At 40.1% G+C, this 18,677-nt stretch overlaps 1 protein-coding gene across 25 annotated transcripts in view; it reads right to left on the bottom strand.

The window, feature by feature from the left end:
- ZNF438 (zinc finger protein 438) overlaps positions 1–18,677 on the bottom strand; it is a 191,102-nt gene that overhangs the window by 44,563 nt on the left and 127,862 nt on the right. The window contains exon 1 of one of the 25 annotated variants that reach the window (XM_055543997.1): positions 18,492–18,534. The exons of 23 other annotated variants lie outside the window; for them this stretch is intronic. In XM_055543997.1, coding sequence (XP_055399972.1) covers positions 18,492–18,508 — 17 coding nt within the window. In that variant the 5' untranslated portion in view covers positions 18,509–18,534. Of the gene's footprint in view, positions 1–7,221; positions 8,419–18,491; positions 18,535–18,677 lie in introns of those variants that run through there. One more of the 25 variants, XR_008701502.1, reaches the window with a different exon arrangement.

Here is an 18,677-nt window from a genome sequence, read left to right as displayed (position 1 = left end):
CAGTAATACATTTCCTTTGATCTCTACAGATTGCCTGGCCATGTTTTTAGAAGGACTTGAACCACTCCTAAAATGACTTAAAAATTATATTATGCAAAGGTAAAGAATATCCTAGTGTCTTCAGTTTCTCTAGTAGCAGGCTTCGGATGTTTCATATATATCAACATTTTTAAGTGTCATTAACTGCTAAAAACAATAATTTCCAAATAAATAAACCTAGAAAACAATAATTCCCAAAATATAAAAGCAGTACTTTGACGTTGCTGCTTTCCTGTTAAAAGCCCTCAGTGCATTTTAGTTAAATCTAAAATGACCCAAGTTTTAGGCAAGTTTTAACAAACAGGCATTCTTCCATTCCTTATTCATTCAAATGTAAAAGATAAAGGTGTAAGAAAAACAGTTGCCTCTTTCTACATCAAACAGAGCATCTTTGGAATTTCCAGCCTGGATTCTCAATGCTAAAAGAATGGATTGTTCAGGCCTGTGAGGTTACCATCATGATGAAGATGAAAGCATTTCAAAAGAGAACTGTACTGTTTGGTAACAAATGACATACTGCATCAAATAAAAAGGCTGTCACTTACACACACTGTGAGATTGGTCAGTATTTTGCCTCCTTCCATCAGCCTGGTGGTAGTATTACTCTCCATTTGGGATTTAATTTATTACTTTGAAATGATCATTTTCACCACTCTTATCTACCTTCAGTGACAATCATCTCTAGGTTTAGAGAAAACAGATCTACTTTGAAGACTTTGGAGATCATTTTTGGATTCCTCAGGTTCTTTTTTGGCTGCCAAGCACCAAAGAGTTTTGGTGGCATCACCAAAGACCAACTGGTGTACTTTCAACAACTACTGGGTTGGCCAAAATCACTTGGGTATCTCCATAAGATGTTAACAGAAAAACCTGAATGAACTCTTTGGCCAACTCAGTGTTTCTACCACCTGCCTGTATTGGGGAATTCTAACTTCCCCACAGCACTGCCAGGATGGCCCCTTCCTCTCTTAGCCCTGTCCCATCTCTAGCTCTTTTCTTCTCTACGGTCCACACTGAATTAAAATCCCATCAATTAGCTTTATAAAGACTGCTCAATTAAAAAAGCAACCAAACCCACTGCTTTGCTGTTTCCTGCTAACTTCATCTATGTTCTGTAGTTTTTCATGTTTTTTTGTGTGTGAACTACTGCTTCATAAATGATTCTGATGATTTTTCTTCCTTTCCACAAAGTGTATCAGACTCTTTGTGACCCCATGTACCTCACGTACTGAAGCCTGCTCCTCTGTCCATGGAATTCTCCAGGCAAGAATACTGGAGTGGGTAGCCATTTCCTTCTCTAGGGGATCTTCCCGACCCAGGGATCAATCGAACCTGGGTCTCCCACATTGCAGGCAGATTCTTCAGTGTCTAAGCCACCAGGGAAGCCTCTCCTCTTCTAAAATAATTTTTTCACTATTTCCCTGGAGCACCCCAGTCACAGGTTTACCTCGGCAGCATTACCTAATTTTTTTTATTTCCTGTCACAGATGGCTATGGTCTAGCACTTAGGTTATCAAAAATGATTATCTTCAACGTGGAAAAAGCGAAACAAAATTGAACAAAAGCCTGACTCTTGTCCTGTCACCCCAACTTCCCTACTTGGAGGCAACAATTCTTAGCACCTTTGTGGGAATCCTTCTAGTAACAGTCTGTATGTAGACAAGCCAACATGTGTAGAAACAGGCTGTATCACCCATTCTCCCCTCCCCAAACTGAGCAGATTACACCCGCTACTCTCTTGCTTAATATGTTTTCAGCTCTCCATGTCAATACTCATGGATCCCCTTCATTCTCTGCAAAGGCTGTATAGTACCTCACTGCAAAGAACCACAGTTTATTAACCAGCCACCTGCCCTTACACACAAAACTTTGGCATGCATTCATATACTCATAACCCTGCTAGCACGTGTGAGTCCATCTGAACAGTGAAGTCACAGTAAGAAATTTCTGGGTCAATTTAAAATTGTTATGGATATTACCATATTGTCATTCAAGGAACTTGTACTGACTTATCCAATGATGCATGAAAGTGCTTCCAAACTACTATCTGCCATTTTTTAAAAAATGTGAGCCATTTTTAAAGTCTGTATTGAATTTGTTATAATATTGCTTCTATTTTTTTTTTTTAATGTTTTGGTTTTTTGGCCATGAGGCACATGGGCTCTTAGTTTCCTGACAAGAGATAGAACCTGCACCCCATCTATGGAAGGTGAAGTCTTGGCCACTTGATCACCAGGGAAGTCGTCACTATTTGCCAAATTTGCTGCAAGTTTTCAATCAACTATCCAAAAGCTTCAAAGACTCCAGCATACCTAGATAGTTTTCTTAATTCTAGTTGAATAGACAAATATTTCTCTTTGCTGAAATACACAAACTCTGACAATAAAATGAAAACCAAGTTTCATCTCTTGAGGATCTGGAAGAGTGATCATTTACAGGAAGTCCCTGACAGACTAGAGAAGGGAAAACAAGTCTGTGCGTCTGCCCTGCATCACCTACAGGAAGTGGGCATGAGGGCCAGGGAGCGTAGCCCATGAGTTGGTGTCAGCCCATTCTTGCTAGGAAAGTGGACAGACAAAGTGATTTCCTAATTGAGAAAGACAAGCCAGATAAAGTTATAGGAGGGAAAGAAATTCTAAACTGGCCTTTAAAAAAAAAATGTTTCTCTTTTTAAGACATCACAGAATGTACAGGTGTAGTTTAAGAGATAATTTTATAGTGCAAAAAGGGTGGTCCTTTGTCTAAGATGAAATGGGGGTCTTCAATGAGGTGCTACAATTGAGGATCAGGTGAACCCAATTAACCCAATTTTTACTTGTCCTTACTAAGTGGTTTATTTTAGATGCACACAACTCCCTGAATCCTTTAGGGTATGACTAGGAAAAACCATAAACAGGCTCTAAAGGTCGTGACATTAATTTTCTTGTCATTCTCATGCTTTAAATAGGCATCAAAAAACTAAAAAATCTTGTCCTCTGGGAAGGAAGGCAAATCTGAAACTAATTATGGTAGTTATTATTGTAATACTATTAAATTAAATGCTATGACCCCAGCTAAATTTATTTCGGTACCTTTTGTTAATGAATAAACCTTCTCAAACAAGATTACTGCATCCTCTCACATAACAAAATCATGTGCCAGAGGACTGCTAGGACTAAGTCACCACTCAATAACCTGAATTCCTCACTCACCTAAAGCTGAAGTGAAAAGTTTAATAAGTGTACATGGAATGCTTTTGCAGAAAATTCTGTATCTGTTACAAAGCTGTATTTAAGGAGGAAAATCCTCAGGTGAGTAGAAGACTGAACCATGAGTCTTATCTGCAATGGGCTGTCTTCAGTTGTCTATTTCACCAACTGAAGGCTTGCTCATAACTATTTCAATGTATTTATAGCTAAAAGAGGGGCTTCCATGATAGCTCAGTTGGTAAAGAATCTGCCTGCAACGCAGGAGACCCTGATTCAATTCCTGGGTCGGGAAGATCCACTGTAGAAGGGATAGGCTACCCACTCCAGTATTCTCGGGCTTCCCTTGTGGCTCAGCTGGTAAAGAATCCACCTGCAATGTGGGAGACTTGGGTTCAATCCCTGGGTTAGGAAGATCCCCTGGAGAAGGGAAAGGCTACCCACTCCAGTATTCTGGCCTGGAAAATTCCATAGACTGTATAGTCCATGGGGTCGCAGAGTCGGAGGTGACTGAGCGACTTTCACTTTCACATCTAAAAGAAAATAAAGGGGAGTGGGTATCTCAGTAGCTTCTTTTTTCTGCTTAAGTTTCTAAGGCTCAAACTGCTTTCTTTAGATGTTTGGAGGATAAGATGTCAAGAGGCCACATTGAAGCTTAAGGATTTTCTGGTAGTTGCATGACCAACACCTGGGCACCAGGTGAAAGAGGAAGCCACCAGACCTGGTACTTAGGAAGTATTTGCTGTGTGTTAGTGACGGGAAATCTGAATGATATCCATGGAGACGCCACTGAGCTTGTTTTTGTTTTTAAAGCAGCTCCTTCCAACCTTTTCTTTTTTTAATTTTTATATGTACTTTTTACTTTTGGCTGTGGAGGCTTTCTCAAGTTGCAGCGTGAGGGCTTCTCAACGTGGAGCACTACTGCTCTAGAGCCCACCATTGGGCCTGTTTTAATCCTATAAAGGCTGCAAGAGAGGGGAGGGTTGAGGACACTGAATGATGAGTTTGGGTGGGTGGGAAGGGAAAGTCAGGCAACAAGATGAGCTACAAACATCCTCCTGGGACTGACAAGCAGAGGAAAGATGAATGAGTATAAACCAGACAAGAAAGAAAAAGCAAGTGGGAGGAAAACAGGAACAATGGCAACATTATTTTAGAAGGAGAAATGGCATGTGAGGGAAATAAAAAGCACTTAAATTCCAGGTTCCTTAAATATCTCAGAAGATACAGAGAATCAGTTAAGAGCCAGTTCTTCCCTTCTCTTACAGCCAGAAAGACACCTACAGACTCTGTGTGCATTGCCAGTCGTCTAAGCAGTCAATAACCATCAACTGGTTGTTAAATGATCTTCTTGTTGATCAATGGCAACAGCTTATTAAAATTTAAAGTGAGCTAAATGAAGTTAAATATTTTAAGAGCATCTTCTACTTCTCTAAATTTGAAAGTTAGGCTTTGAATAAAGCTTTCGCGTTATCTCTATTTGTTTAGAGGTGTTGACTATGAGGCATCACCTCATAGGAAAGATGAGAAACAGAAGAGGGTGGAAAGAAGTAGGGGGGGCCTTTGTCTTGCAAGCCTCTCTACAAAGGTTCATTGTACACACAGGAACTCCAAATCAAAGGATCTGATTAGTAGTGTTTTCTAATCCTTTGTTTTCATGTACTTGACCATGGTCCCCAAATCTATTCCTTCACACTTTTTTATTTGCATCTCAAACTGCTTTTTGTGCTCCAAGTGTATATAGTGTCACATCAGCGAGTGAAGCAATTTTAAAAAATTATTTACTCATTTTAATTTTTGGTTGTACTGGGTCTTCATTGCTGCACAGGCTTTTTTCTAGTTGCGGAGAGCGGGGCTACTCTCTAGTTGCAGTGCACGGGCTTCTCATTGTGGTGGCTTTTCTTGCTGCGGAGCAAAGCGGGCTCTAGGCACATGGGCTAGTGTAGTTGCAGCATGAGAGCTCAGTAGTTCTGGCCTGCAGGCTCTGGAGTGCAGGCTCAGTAGTTGTGGTGCATGGGCTTAGCTGTTCCATGGCATGTGGAATCTTCCCAGACAAGATATCAAACCTGTGTCCCCTACATTGGCAGGCGGGCTCCTATGCACTGTACCACCAGGGAAGCAATTTTTTAAGCCAGTGTATGATGGTGCCGACTGGCAACCAAGTGTTCATTCTGAAGTTGTGTTCAACTATGTCTGTACAATGGTTTTATGATTATTTAAATATTTCAATACATTTTGCTCTTGTTATTTTAGAAAAATTAGTGGAGCTCAAAAGATTAAAGGTAAATAGGAATAATATGATATTAAAAGCATAGGTAACAAAAGTAAAAGTAGACAAATAAACTGTCCTATATAAAAACTGAAAGTTTCTGTGCATCGAAGAAAGCAATCAAACAGAGCCAAAGAACAGCCTACAGCATGGGAGAAAATACTTGCAAATCATTTTTCTGATAAAGGGTTAATATTCAGAATATATAAAGAACTCCTACAACTCAACAACAACAACAAACCAAATGAACTGATTAAAAATGGGAAAAGGAAGTGAACAGACACTTGTCCAGAGGAGATACATATAGTCAGTCACAAAGTATATGAAAAGATGTTCAATGTTACTTATCCGTAGAAGAATGCATATCAAAACCATGATCAGATATCACCTCACATCCATTAAGATGTAGGCTACTATCCCCCAAAATGGAAAATTTTAACTGTCAGCAAGGATGCGGAGGAGTTGGAACCATTGTACATTGTTAGTGGGAATAAAAAATGGTACAGCTGCTATAGAAAACAGTGTGGCAGTTCCTCAAAAAACTAAAGACTAGAATTACCATAAGCTTCAGCAATTCCACTTCTGGGCATATATGCGAAAGAAATGAAAGCAAGATCTCAAAGAGATATATGCACGCTCATATTCATAGCAGCGCTACTCATAATAGCCAAGAAGCAACCCAAGTTACCTATCAACAGATGAATGGATAAACAAAATGTAGTATGCACACACAATGGAATATTGTTTAGTCTTAAAAAGGAAGGAACTTCTGACACCTGCTACAGTATGATGAACCTTGAGGACATTAAGCTAAGTGAAATAAGCCAGAGGGGAAGAAAATAGACACATGCTCTGTGATTCTACTTATATGCTATATCTGGAGTAGTCAAATTAATATAAGCAGGAAGTATAATGGTGGTTGCCAGGAGTTGTGGGGAGGAAAAGACAGAGATTTATTGTTTAACTGGTTTATGGTTTCAGTTTTGCAAAATGAGAAAGTTCTAGAGATTGGTTGCACAGCCATGTGAATATAATTAACACTACTGAGCTGCACACTTAAAGATGGGAAAGATGATAAATTTTATGTTATGCTTTTTTTCACAATTTTTAAAAAGTGAATGTGATTATATTAGTGACAAGGAGCGTAAGCCTTGTGACCTATATAAATTTACGCAAAGATGGCAAACATTCAGGACATTTTAAGTGGGCAAATCTTTAACCTATATTGGAAGCACAGTGGACTTTGCTGCTGCTGCTGCTAAGTCGCTTCAGTTGTGTCCAACTCTGTGAGACCCCATAGACGGCAGCCCACCAGGCTCCCCCGTCCCTGGGATTCTCCAGGCAAGAACACTGAAGTGGTTGCCATTTCCTTCTCTGATGCATGAAAGTGAAAAGTGAAAGTGAAGTCGCTCAGTCATGTCCGAATCTTAGTGATCCCATGGACTGCAGCCCACCAGGCTCCTGCGTCCATGGGATTTTCCAGGCAAGAGTACTGGAGTGGGGGTGCCATTGCCTTCTCCAACAGTGGACTTTAGTGAGGCATATATGTCTTCCATTGTAAAGAAAAATAATAAAATTAAAGAATATTTATAAAAGATATAATATTTATATTACACATACATCTATGTGAAAAGGCATGATGTATTAAGGAACTGCATTTTTTTTTTTTAACTTGTTCTCTGGTGACAGAATCTTCTTATACAGCATTATGTATTTCAGTGTGTTTTTTTGAGGAACATAGTTTATACAGAGGTAAATACTGCCCATAAATAGGAATTACCAGCTTAGGGCTTCTCAGGCCATAAGCTTGTCAACACAGCCACTCTCAAGAATGAACCCAGTGTTACTTCCATTTCCCCAAAACATGTTATCACCCCATTTTCTCTGGTGCAGTTTAAGAGAGAGGCAGGGGTTTCTAGACAATCTCTGTTCATAAGGCTACTTTAGTGTCAGCAGCTGACAAAAGACCCAGTGTTAACAGGGAAAAGTGCTTCACTAAATAACATCTCAGCCCCAGGCTGGCTCAGGCAGAGTGAGCACTGCCCATACCCCTGTCAATCCACTGTCCCCACCAGCCACACCTCTCTCCTCCTCAGGCTCTGGCACTATCAAAATTAAGTTTCAGGAATGAAGTTAACCCAAGTGGTTGCAGATTAAAATAACCATAGGCATCTCAGAGATTAGCCACAAATCCCTCCATTAGCTCTGAAACAAAAGCAGCAAGGCCATTTATTCTTGGGTCGCTCAAGACCTGGGGCTATATTCACAGCCTAGACAGTGAGACAGCAGACATGTGTGGATGAGGTCAGGGCAAGTGGGAGGAGGTGCTCTGGGCCACGTAGGGCCTTGTGGGGCTTCTGCTGGGAACATTCAGTTACGCACTAAGGAGCTAAAACACTGGCAAAGACTGTACACCTACAGATTACAGCCTCCAAACAATCATAAGGCATGAAATTCCAAACTGAAATCCAGCTAATGGGGTCTTTTCTCATTTTGATATGCAGTCTTACACACTGACATTACAAGATCAATGGGTTGCTGCTGTAAATTCACTAAGCATTCCGTTTCCCTATAAATGACTGCACAGGAAGTTAATTTTAGGCACACCAAGTAAAAGCACATAAAAATAAAGGAAAAAACCCAGAGGGTAAGAAACTGCTAAGGATGGCTGCCTCTGGAAAGAGAACTGGGAGGCACATTTGAGAGAGACTGACTTCCACTATGTACTCTTTTGTAAACCTTCTGAATATTTTACCCTGTGGATGGACTACTTAAAATAACATTATCAATGACAACAACAACAAGAGTGAAGTAGATCTGGAGAGGCAGGTGGTCTTCAGTAAACACTGGCAGGGAAAGACGTGCAGGAAATAATCTTAAGTGAAGCAAATTGTGGAATAGTGCACATACTCTGATGCCATCTGTCTTTAAAAAAAAAAAGAGTTGTACTCCCAAGAGAAACATCAAATTGTCAACAGTGGTTACCTTTAGGACTTGGGGTGGTGAAAATTCCCTTTTTTCTTTGTACATTTTTTGGTGTGTGTTTATACATACACCAACATACACATAAACACAGTGCCTATGTATACAGACACACGCACGTATATATGTAAACTGTGTAACCATCTATTTTTACATTATAAACAAAAAACTGTTCCAAAGGAGAGAAAAAAATTAAGACAGATCCCACTTTTAAACATGTTTCTGTTCAAGAAGGATAAACAGGTATTTTGATTTTCAAATGGTAATTAACAAACTAAATGGCAGTCTTTTCTCACTTTGTATTTTCCTCATTCCAAATTTACCATGATCGTTACACTTAATTAGAAATTTTCTGTCAAAATCAAACGCACAAGGTTCATCATTCAACCATCTAATGTCTATCAATAAATACTAATTAGTAGGTTGTGCCTAAATCAATAAGGGGGCCATTAATTTCTTAAAGTTCTTATTTCAATGCATTTGCTAAACCCAAAATAATTTCAGCTTAAGCAACAGCATCTATTAGTTGAGAACAGATTTTTAAATATAGTACAAAACTTTAAAAAATATAAAAAAATAAGAATCCAAAGAAACAATCTTCTCTGACTTCCCCTGATGAGTTTAGGTCTTCTTAGTTTACGAGTCCATTACACAATTTAATTCTTTCCCAACACCAATGGTATTTACATTAATTTAACATTATCGTCCTGACACTCTCCAAGGGCAGGGTCCAACCCTGTCCTGTTCCCAGTAGCCCTGGGGCCCTGGAGGAGAGAAGTCTTTCAAAAGTATTTTATGAATATACTTTGAAAGATGTAAACCTAAACTAAAGGAGTTGCAAGATTTACAGATATTCAAGAGCAAAACAGATCCTTAATAAAGGTTATATAACGAAACAAAAAAAAAAGATCCACGTCGTCAAAAATTGCATCAAGAAAGAAGATAAGGTTATTTGCTTAAATGATCCGTGTGACACAATCAAAGCATATGTGTTCCAGGCTCAGTTGCCAAAAGTTCCAGAGTTTTGGCTGCCATGGAAATCCTAGGTTCTGAGTCACACAGCCAAAGCCTTGAGAAAACTAACTACAAGTAATTCCTAAAGTGGGATTATAACATGGTACTCTTAAGGTATATTATTACTGTAAAATTCATCTTATTAGCACACTGTTTAAGAATTCTTTTTCAAGAATCTTTTAAAAATAATTATGAGATGGCATTCTTTGCCAACGAAGGTCCATCTAGTCGAAGCCATGGTTTTTCCAGTAGTCACGTATGGATGTGAGAGTTGAACTATAAAGAAAGCTGAGCATCAAAGAACTGATGCTTTTGAACTGTGGTGTTGGAGAAGACTCTTGAGAGTCCCTTGGACTACAAGGAGATCCAACTAGTCCATCCTAAAGGAAATCAGTTCTGAATATTCATTGGAAGGACTGATGTTGAAGCTGAAAGTCCAATACTTTGGCCACCAGATGGGAAGAACTGACTCACTGGGAAAGACCCTGATGCTGGGAAAAACGGAAGGCAGGAGGAGAAAAGGACAACAGAGGATGAGATGGTTGGATGGCGTCACCGACTTGATGGACATGAGTTTGAGCAAGCTCTGGGAGTTGATGATGGACAGGGAAGCCTGGTGTGCTGCAGTCCATGGGGTCACAAAAAGTCAGACACGACTGAGCGACTGAACTGATGAGATGGCAAATATCCTTACATACACATGCACACAACTGAACTTTTGTTTTGACAATTCTCGAGAGAAATCCAAATCTTAATACTCTTTACTGAATAAGTATGTATTTTGGCATGTCTACACTTATGCAATCTACTACAGTTAAGTCTACTCATGAACTTGTATGTTAGTTTCAACAAAACTGAAACCAAACTGGAAAGTTATACTTTTTCTAAATCAAATCAAAACAAAAGAAGTGTTCTGGCCACAAGGATAACTAGAGTCATATACTTTCCTATGCAAGCTTACGTCTGTTGTCAAAGCAGGATAGTTCATTCATTCAATCAACATATCAATAACTAATGACCCCACAAGCCAGGCAATAGAACCTGCTTTCTGTAAAGGATCATACAGTAAATATTTTCAGTTTTACGAACCTTACAGTCTCTATATAGCTTTTCCTTTCTTCTGGTGGCATGAAAGCAGCTAGAGAAAATATGAATTTCAACAAAAACAACCACCATAACTGAATTATAATATTTGAATTTTCAAATGAGAATTGTTATTGTTGTTCAGTTGCTAAGTTGTGTCTGACTCCGTGGACTACAGCACACTAGGACATGAGTTGGCTTAAACTCATGTCCATTGAGTCAGTGATGCTATTCAACCATCTCATCCTCTGTCACCCCCTTCTACAGGTGAGAGTTAGCTATTAAAATTCAAATATTGATAAGACTATCAATATAACAACAGCTGCAACAACTAACATTTATTTTGAGCTTACTATCTTCCAAACAGTGCTCTAGGTATTTTAAATCTGTGTTAATTTATTTAATTCTCACCACAGCCTTGGGATGAATATGTTACAATCACCCTTTCATGTATAAGGAATTAGGCACAGAGATGTTAAATAACTTACCTAAATTCACACAGTTAGTAAATGGTAAAGCTGAGGTTTCAAGATAGGTAGTAGGTTTTGCTAGGTTCTGCTTTTAATCACAACTGCCTCCAACCTCCAAAATTTCCCTCTTCTTTACTTAAAGTTCCCGTTTTAAGAATAATTCTCAGAAATTAAAATGCACAATAGAGTAAGAACACATGGAAAACAATACAGTTTTCCACACATGGAAAACAATACAGTTAATGCTTCTCTGTAAAGTGCTAATCCTTAGATGGAGCCTATATTGCCAGTAAGAAAAATGGAAACTTGATTTAAATCAATGCAAGCTTCATGGAAAACTTGTGAACAACAGTCTGACTCCCTCCTGTGTGTGCTGGCCCATGAGGACAAAGATTAGTGAAAATGCCCTGGAAGAAGCCTGTAAAAGGCAGGTCACTACAATTTTCTTTAAATGACTTTTCTAAATTCTCCTAACTTAAATTTGCCTCCTGCTATGCTGCACACAAAGGGAATTTATAGGTTTGTAAAGTTTGTCTATTACTGATACATTAGCAATAAACACATGTGGCCTCCCTGGTGGCTCAGATGGTAAAGAATCTGCCTGCAATGCAGGATACCCAGATTTGATCCCTGGGTCCGGAAAACTCCGTGGAGAAGGGAATTGCTACCCACTCCAGTTTTCTTGCCTGGAGAATTTCATGGCTATAGAGGAAGCTGGTGGGCTACAGTCCATGGAGTCACAAAAAGTCAGACACAATTGAGTGACTAACGCACACAAAGCAATAAACACTATAAGCAGAGACACCTTTCTTGTAATAGTAACGGTAAAACTTAAATCACAGCCTATTGGCATGATCTGTTTTCTTCATCAGGTTTTTGCCTGCTGGTTCTGTACGCTGACATTCCCAATGCAAGTGAATGCCCAAATAACTAACTCTTCAAAGGTCATTTGAAAAAATTTTTAGGGTATAGATTAAAATTTATTTCTGTGTAGTCTTAAATTGCTGAAGTGGCTTTTAGAAATTATAATAAAACATTATCACTACATATAACTGCAGAATAAAAACATCTCTGAAGAACCTGACATTTTAAGACTTTGGCTGGCCAAGGAAATAAGAATTGCTAAAACTGAATTCATTCCAGTTATTCCTCACTGGTAGGTAGTTATCTGCCAGAAAATTATTTCAGAATCTATTTTCAATACTTAAATCAAAATGAGGAAGTTCAAATGACAGATGATCTCTATATCATTGGGGACCATCAGCAAGGCCAAGTACATTATAAGACCCTGAAGATGCAGGCTCCACAAGAGACTCCAAGGGTAAAACTCATTTGGCACATGTTTAGTTTCCTCAATTTTTTTTAAACTTTCCCCAAATATTTGCTATCAGTAAATTGCATCAGTCAGTCAGTTCAGTCGCTCAGTCGTGTCTGACTCTCTGTGACCCCATGAACCGCAGCACGCCAGGCCTCCCTGTCTATCACCAACTCCTGGAGTTTACCCAAACTCATGTCTATTGAGTTGGTGATGCCATCTAAGCATCTTATCCTCTGTCATCCCCTTCTCCTCCTGCCTTCAATCTTTCCCAATATCAGGGTCTTTTCCAATGAGTCAGTTCTCCACATCAGGTGGTCAAAATATTAGAGTTTCAGCTTCAACATCAGTCCTTCCAATGAAAACCCAAGACTGATTTCCTTTAGGATGGACTGGTTGGATCTCCTTGCAGTCCAAGGGACTCTCAAGAGTCTTCTCCAACACCACAGTTCAAAAGCATCAATTCTTCCGCACTCAGCTTTCTTTATAGTCCAACTCTCACATCCATACATGACCACAGGAAAAACCATAGCCTTGACTAGATGGACCTTTGTTGATAAAGTAATGTCTCTGCTTTTTAATATGCTACCTAGGTTGGTCATAACTTTCCTTCTAAGGACTAAGCATCTTTTGATTTCATGGCTGCAGTCACCATCTGCAGTGATCTTGGAGCCCACAAAAATGAAGTCAGCCACTGTTTCCACTGTTTCCCCATCTATTTCCCATGAAGTGATGGGACCAGATGCCATGATCTTAGTTTTCTGAATGTTGAGCTTTAAGTCAACTTTTTCACTCTCCTCTTTCACTTTCATCAAGAGGCTCTTTAGTTCTTCTTCACTTTCTGCCATAAGGGAGGTGTCATCTGCATATCTGAGGTTATTGATATTTCTCCCGGCAATCTTGATTCCAGCTTGTGCTTCATCCAGCCCAGCGTTTCTCATGATGTACTCTGTATATAAGTTAAATAAGCAGGGTGACAATATACAGCCTTGACGTACTCCTTTTCCTATTTGGAACCAGTCTGTTGTTCCATGTCCAGTTCTAACTGTTGCTTCCTGACTTGCATACAAGTTTCTCAAGAGGCAGGTCAGGTGGTCTGGTATTCCCATCTCTTTCAGAATTTTCCACAGTTTATTGTGATCCACACAGTCAAAGGCTTTGGCATAGTCAATAAAGCAGAAATAGATGTTCTTCTGGAACTCTCTTGCTTTTTCAATGATTGCATAGCTTTACATAATGTGTGACTGTCTTGGTAAGAAAGATCTAGTTAAAAAAAAAAAAAGTATCCATTCATGTTACTTGAAGTTGTTCATACACAGTGTGACTGAGAAAAATCTTCAGTTCAGAAATGGCTCTTTGACCCTCACTTTCCCAGCATCATGAGCCATGCCTTGTACCCCTCTCCTTCACTTCCCATCTCTAGGCTTTCACCAAATCATATCAATTTTCTCTCTTAAAAAGCCCCCATATACACCCACTCCTGAAAAGTGAAGAGTGAAAGTGTCAGTCACTCAGTTCAGAAATCTCCACTTCTGAAATCCACTGCCAATCACCTGGCATCAGTTGCTGTATCGCCCCCTGGCAGGACCACTGGATACTCTTCTACCTGCTTCTACTGCTCCTCCAGCCCACATGGCCACAGCGATGCTCTCACAGCACAGTGCGCCCCACCCAGAATGAAAACCGCTACATGCCTTAACACGTCCATGAGGTTTTACATGGTCTGGTCTTGGCCCATTTCTCTGCCTCACCCTGCACTGCTCTCCCCCATTCTGTCCAGACACACTGGCCTTCTCTCAGTCTCCACACAGTGGCTGTGTCATCAACAATCTCTACACACATGGGCCTCTCCCTGTGATGCTGATTTTCTTTTCCATAATCTGAATTCATCCTTCAGATCACAAGACAGTGTCACTCCCTCTCAGGAGAATGTCTTTTGACCTCGTCTGGCTCAGATACCCCAGTTGATAATGAACAAGTCCTGGGGACTTCTCTGGTGATCCAGTGGCTAAGACTCCGCACTCCTAATATAGACAGCCCAGGTTCAATCCCTGGTCAGGGAACTAGATCCTGCTAATGAAGATAGAAGATCCCAGGCACTGCAACTAAGACCTGGCTCAGACAACTAAAAAAAAAAAAGAACACGTATCTTTTTTCCTCAGATCACCGACTACAACTGTAATTTTACTTAGCTCATGTCTAATCCCCTCAAGAAAGGAAAGGCTACCCACTCCAGTATTCTGGCCTGGAGAATTCCATGGACTGTATAGTCCATGGGGTCGCAAAGAGTTGGACACGACTGAGCAACTTTCACTTTCACTACCCGCAACAGACAAGCAGCTTTAGAAGGCTAGGGTCACATCCCTTTGGGTTCACATGGCACCTGAACCATCTGGCAAAGGAACAGGACACCCAAGGAGGGGCTTGCTTACTTATTTATAGCTGTGATGTATTTGTGGGCTTCCCAGATGGCACAGTGGTAAAGACCCCACTTGCTAATACAGGAGACATGGGTTTGATCCCTGGGTTGGGAAGATCCCCTGGAGGAGAACATGGAAACCCACTCCAATACTTTTGCCTGGGAAATCACATGGACAGACACAGCTACAGTTCATAGGGCTGCAAAGAATCAGACATGACTGAGGCTACCTAGCACGCATATTTGTGATATAATTCACATATCATAAAACTCACCCTTTAAACTGTACATTTTGGAGTTTTTAATACATTCACAAAGTTGTACAACTCTCTCCACCATCTAATGCCAAAATATTCTATCACTCTGCCCCACTGCCTGTCCCTAGAAATCACTGATCTATATTCTGTCTCTGTAGATTTGTTTATTTTGGAAATTTCATATAAATAAAAGCATATAACATGTGGTCTTTGAAAAAATATAGGCACTTATGGCTATAAATTTTCCTCTAAACACTGTTTTCTTTAGTTGAATCCTATAAATTCTGGTGGGTTACACTGTAACAACTTCTTGGCCAGAGACGTATTAATACATCTTTTGTTACTGAGTGCCTTTGACTGACGGAGAAGGCAATGGCAACCCGCTCCAGTACTCTTGCCTGGAAAATCCCATGGATGGAGGAGCCTGGTAGGCTGCAGTCCATGAGGTCGCTAAGAGTCAGACACGGCTGAGCGAATTCACTTTCACTTTTCACTTTCATGCATTGGAGAAGGAAATGGCAACCCACTCCAGTGTTCTTGCCTGGAGAATCTCAGGGACGGGGGAGCCTGGTGGGCTGCCGTCTATGGGGTCGCACAGAGTCGGACACGACTGAAGCGACTTAGCAGCAGCAGCAGCAGCCTTTGACTGAAGTGTTTCAAAAGTCACTTAGGTTAACAAACTGCCAGCCAAGGGCTTTAGTTTCTGCGAAAATCCCCCAGTCAATAATGTGTTAAGTTACTTTACATCAAGGTATTTCTAATTTTCCCTGTGATGTCTTCTTTGACTCACTGGCTACTTAGGAGTGTGCTGTTCAATTTCCACATACCTGTGAATTTCCCAAATTTCCTTCTGCTATTTATTCCTAACTGCATTCTACTTTAGTCAGAGAACATACTTTTATGATTCTGATCGTTTTTACATTTACTGAGGCTTGTTTTATGGCCAAATGGGTAGTCTATCAAGGAGATGGAGCCATATGCATTGGGAAGAATGTGTACCTTGTTCGTGGTGAGTGGAGTGCTCTTTATGTAGCTCTTAGGTCTAGTTGATTTACCTTTGTAAGTGTTTACCATTCCACTTAATATCACCCTAATGGTAAGAGGTACACACATTGAAGTCTTTACTTCAGATTTGCCCTTAAACACATTTTATTTTGAAGAACTCTAAGGAGAGCAAGGTAGGAAATAAACACAGCTGTTCTATCTTTCCTGATTAATCTTGTATCTATCTCATAGCTATGGTATAAATAAATGATTGCAAACACCCTGCAAATAAAAAGTTAGTACAAGTGCACAGTGAACTGTGAAAATGCTACTCTAAATAACTAATACTGAAATTTAGTTTGCCCAAGCACTTTTTGAAGGAAAGATCATATTTTGCCTGATATAGGAAAAAAAATTTCATGATTAACAAACTTCATTTATGAAACAGACTCTAGAAGTAGCATCCATGCTGACTTTTAAAAAATAAGCCTTAAAGGCAAATTTGGAAATTATGATTCTGATGTCAATGTGCAAAATTTTTCTAATAAAACCTTTGTATTATTCTTGTATGAGGTTTATGGTTATTTCTCTCAAAGTGTGTAGAAGAGAATATTTGTTGATGTTCTTCATCACACTTGGAAAAGATAATTGAATTTTAAAACTTGAGATGAAAATGCAAAACAGTATTATTTGTACAACATGAAGGTCATACTTATATTTATTGAAAAAAAGAGTATTTAGAATCTTAAGTAAAAACCATAAAAATATTTTCTTTATTCTACTGTGTAAAAAGCTTACCACTCTGTAAAGGACTAAGATTTTTTAAATGTATATGTATGCAAATATGACCTAAATAATGACTACTGAAACATCAGTTCAGTTCAGTTGCTCAGTCATGTCGCCATGACTTTGAGACGCCATGGACTGCAGCATGTCAGGCCTCCCTGTCCATCACCAACTCCCGGAGTTTACCCAAACTCATGTCCATTGAGTTGGTGATACCATTCAACCATCTCATCCTGTGTTGTCCCCTTTTCCTCCTGCCCTCAATCATTCCCAGCATCAGGGTCTTTTCCAATGAGTCAGTTCTTCGCATCAGGTGGCCAAAGTATTGGAGTTTCAGCTTCAACATCAGTCTTTACAATGAATATTCAGGACTGATTTCCTTTAGGACTGAATGGATGGATCTCCTTGCAGTCCAAGGGACTCTCAAGAGTCTTCTTCAACACCACAGTTCAAAAGCACCAATTCTTTGGCACTCAGCTTTCTTTAGAGTCCAACTCTCACATCCATACATGACTACTAGAAAAACCATAGCCTTGACTAGACGGACCTTTGTTGGCAAAGTAATGTCTCTGCTTTTTAATAAGCTGTCTAGGTTGACCATAACTTTCCTTCCAAGAAGTAAGCATCTTTTAATTTCATGGCTACAGTCACCATCTGCAGTGTTTTTTGAGCCCCCCCAAATAAAGTCTGTCACTGTTTCCACTGTTTTCCCATCTATTTGCCATGAAGTAATGGGACCAGATGCCATGATCTTAGTTTTCTGAATGTTGAGCTTTAAGCCAACTTTTTCACTCTCCTCTTTCACTTTCATCAAGGTTACAAATCTAAAGATATGCTTAACTTTTGGTCCTGATTATCACATAATCAACACTCAGTAATTCACATATAACATCCTGCTGTGTGCTGTGCTTAGTCGCTCAGTAGCGTCTGACCCTTAGCAACCCCATTGGCTGCAGCCCGCCGGGCTCCTCCGTCCATGGGATTCTCCAGGCAAGAACGCTGGAGTGGGTTGCCATGCCCTCCTCCAGGGGATCTTCCCAACCCAGGGATCGAACCCAGGTCTCCCGCATTGCAGGAGGATTCTTTATCATCTGAGTCACCAGGGAAGCCTCACAATAATGGAGTGGGTAGCCTATCCCTTCTCCAGGGGAACTTGCAGGCGGATTCTTTACCAGCTGAGCTACCAGGGAAGCCTGTAACATCCATGAGATGTTACTAAATCATTGCCATCTTTACTTGGGCAACAGGAAAATTCGACTCTAAAAACAGATCATGAGTTTCTGTCTAAAATGCAGAGATCCTGATTTGGGGCTGAGATTTTATATTTCTAAAAAAACAGAACTCAAAGTCCAAACCTAACACCTTTCAAGTGATAAAATCTCAGAAAATAATTATTCTATGCGCTTCTCCTAGTCCTCATCTGACTTACTCTTCTTCATTTTCACCACGAACAGCTACCTTTATAGCCTATGTCCTCTGCTGCTGCTGCTGCTAAGTTGCTTCAGTCGTTTCTGACTCTGTGCGACCCCATAGACGGCAGCCCACAAGGCTCCCCCATCCCTGGGATTCTTCAGGCAAGAACACTGGAGTGGGTTGCCATTTCCTTCTCCAATGCGGGAAAGTGAAAAGTGAAAGTGAAGTCACTCAGTCATGTCTGACTCTCAGCGACCTCATGGACTGCAGCCTACCAGGCTCTTCGATCCATGGGATTTTCCAGGCAAGAGTACTGGAGTGGGGTGCCATTGCCTTCTCCTGAAAGTAAAAAAAGCATTTTACTTCTTGATACTGTATCATGAGCCATTTTCAGATTCTACATTTTGAGGTAGTGTTAATGATAGAAGGGTGTTTTCCATTCCCAATTAATGACATTAACT

The sequence above is a fragment of the Bubalus kerabau genome, chromosome 13, assembly GCF_029407905.1.
Source record: "Bubalus kerabau isolate K-KA32 ecotype Philippines breed swamp buffalo chromosome 13, PCC_UOA_SB_1v2, whole genome shotgun sequence".
NCBI classification, from domain to species: domain Eukaryota; kingdom Metazoa; phylum Chordata; class Mammalia; order Artiodactyla; family Bovidae; genus Bubalus; species Bubalus kerabau.
The sequence above is the reverse complement of the archived record's forward strand: the minus strand, read 5'-3'. Positions and strand labels throughout refer to the sequence as shown.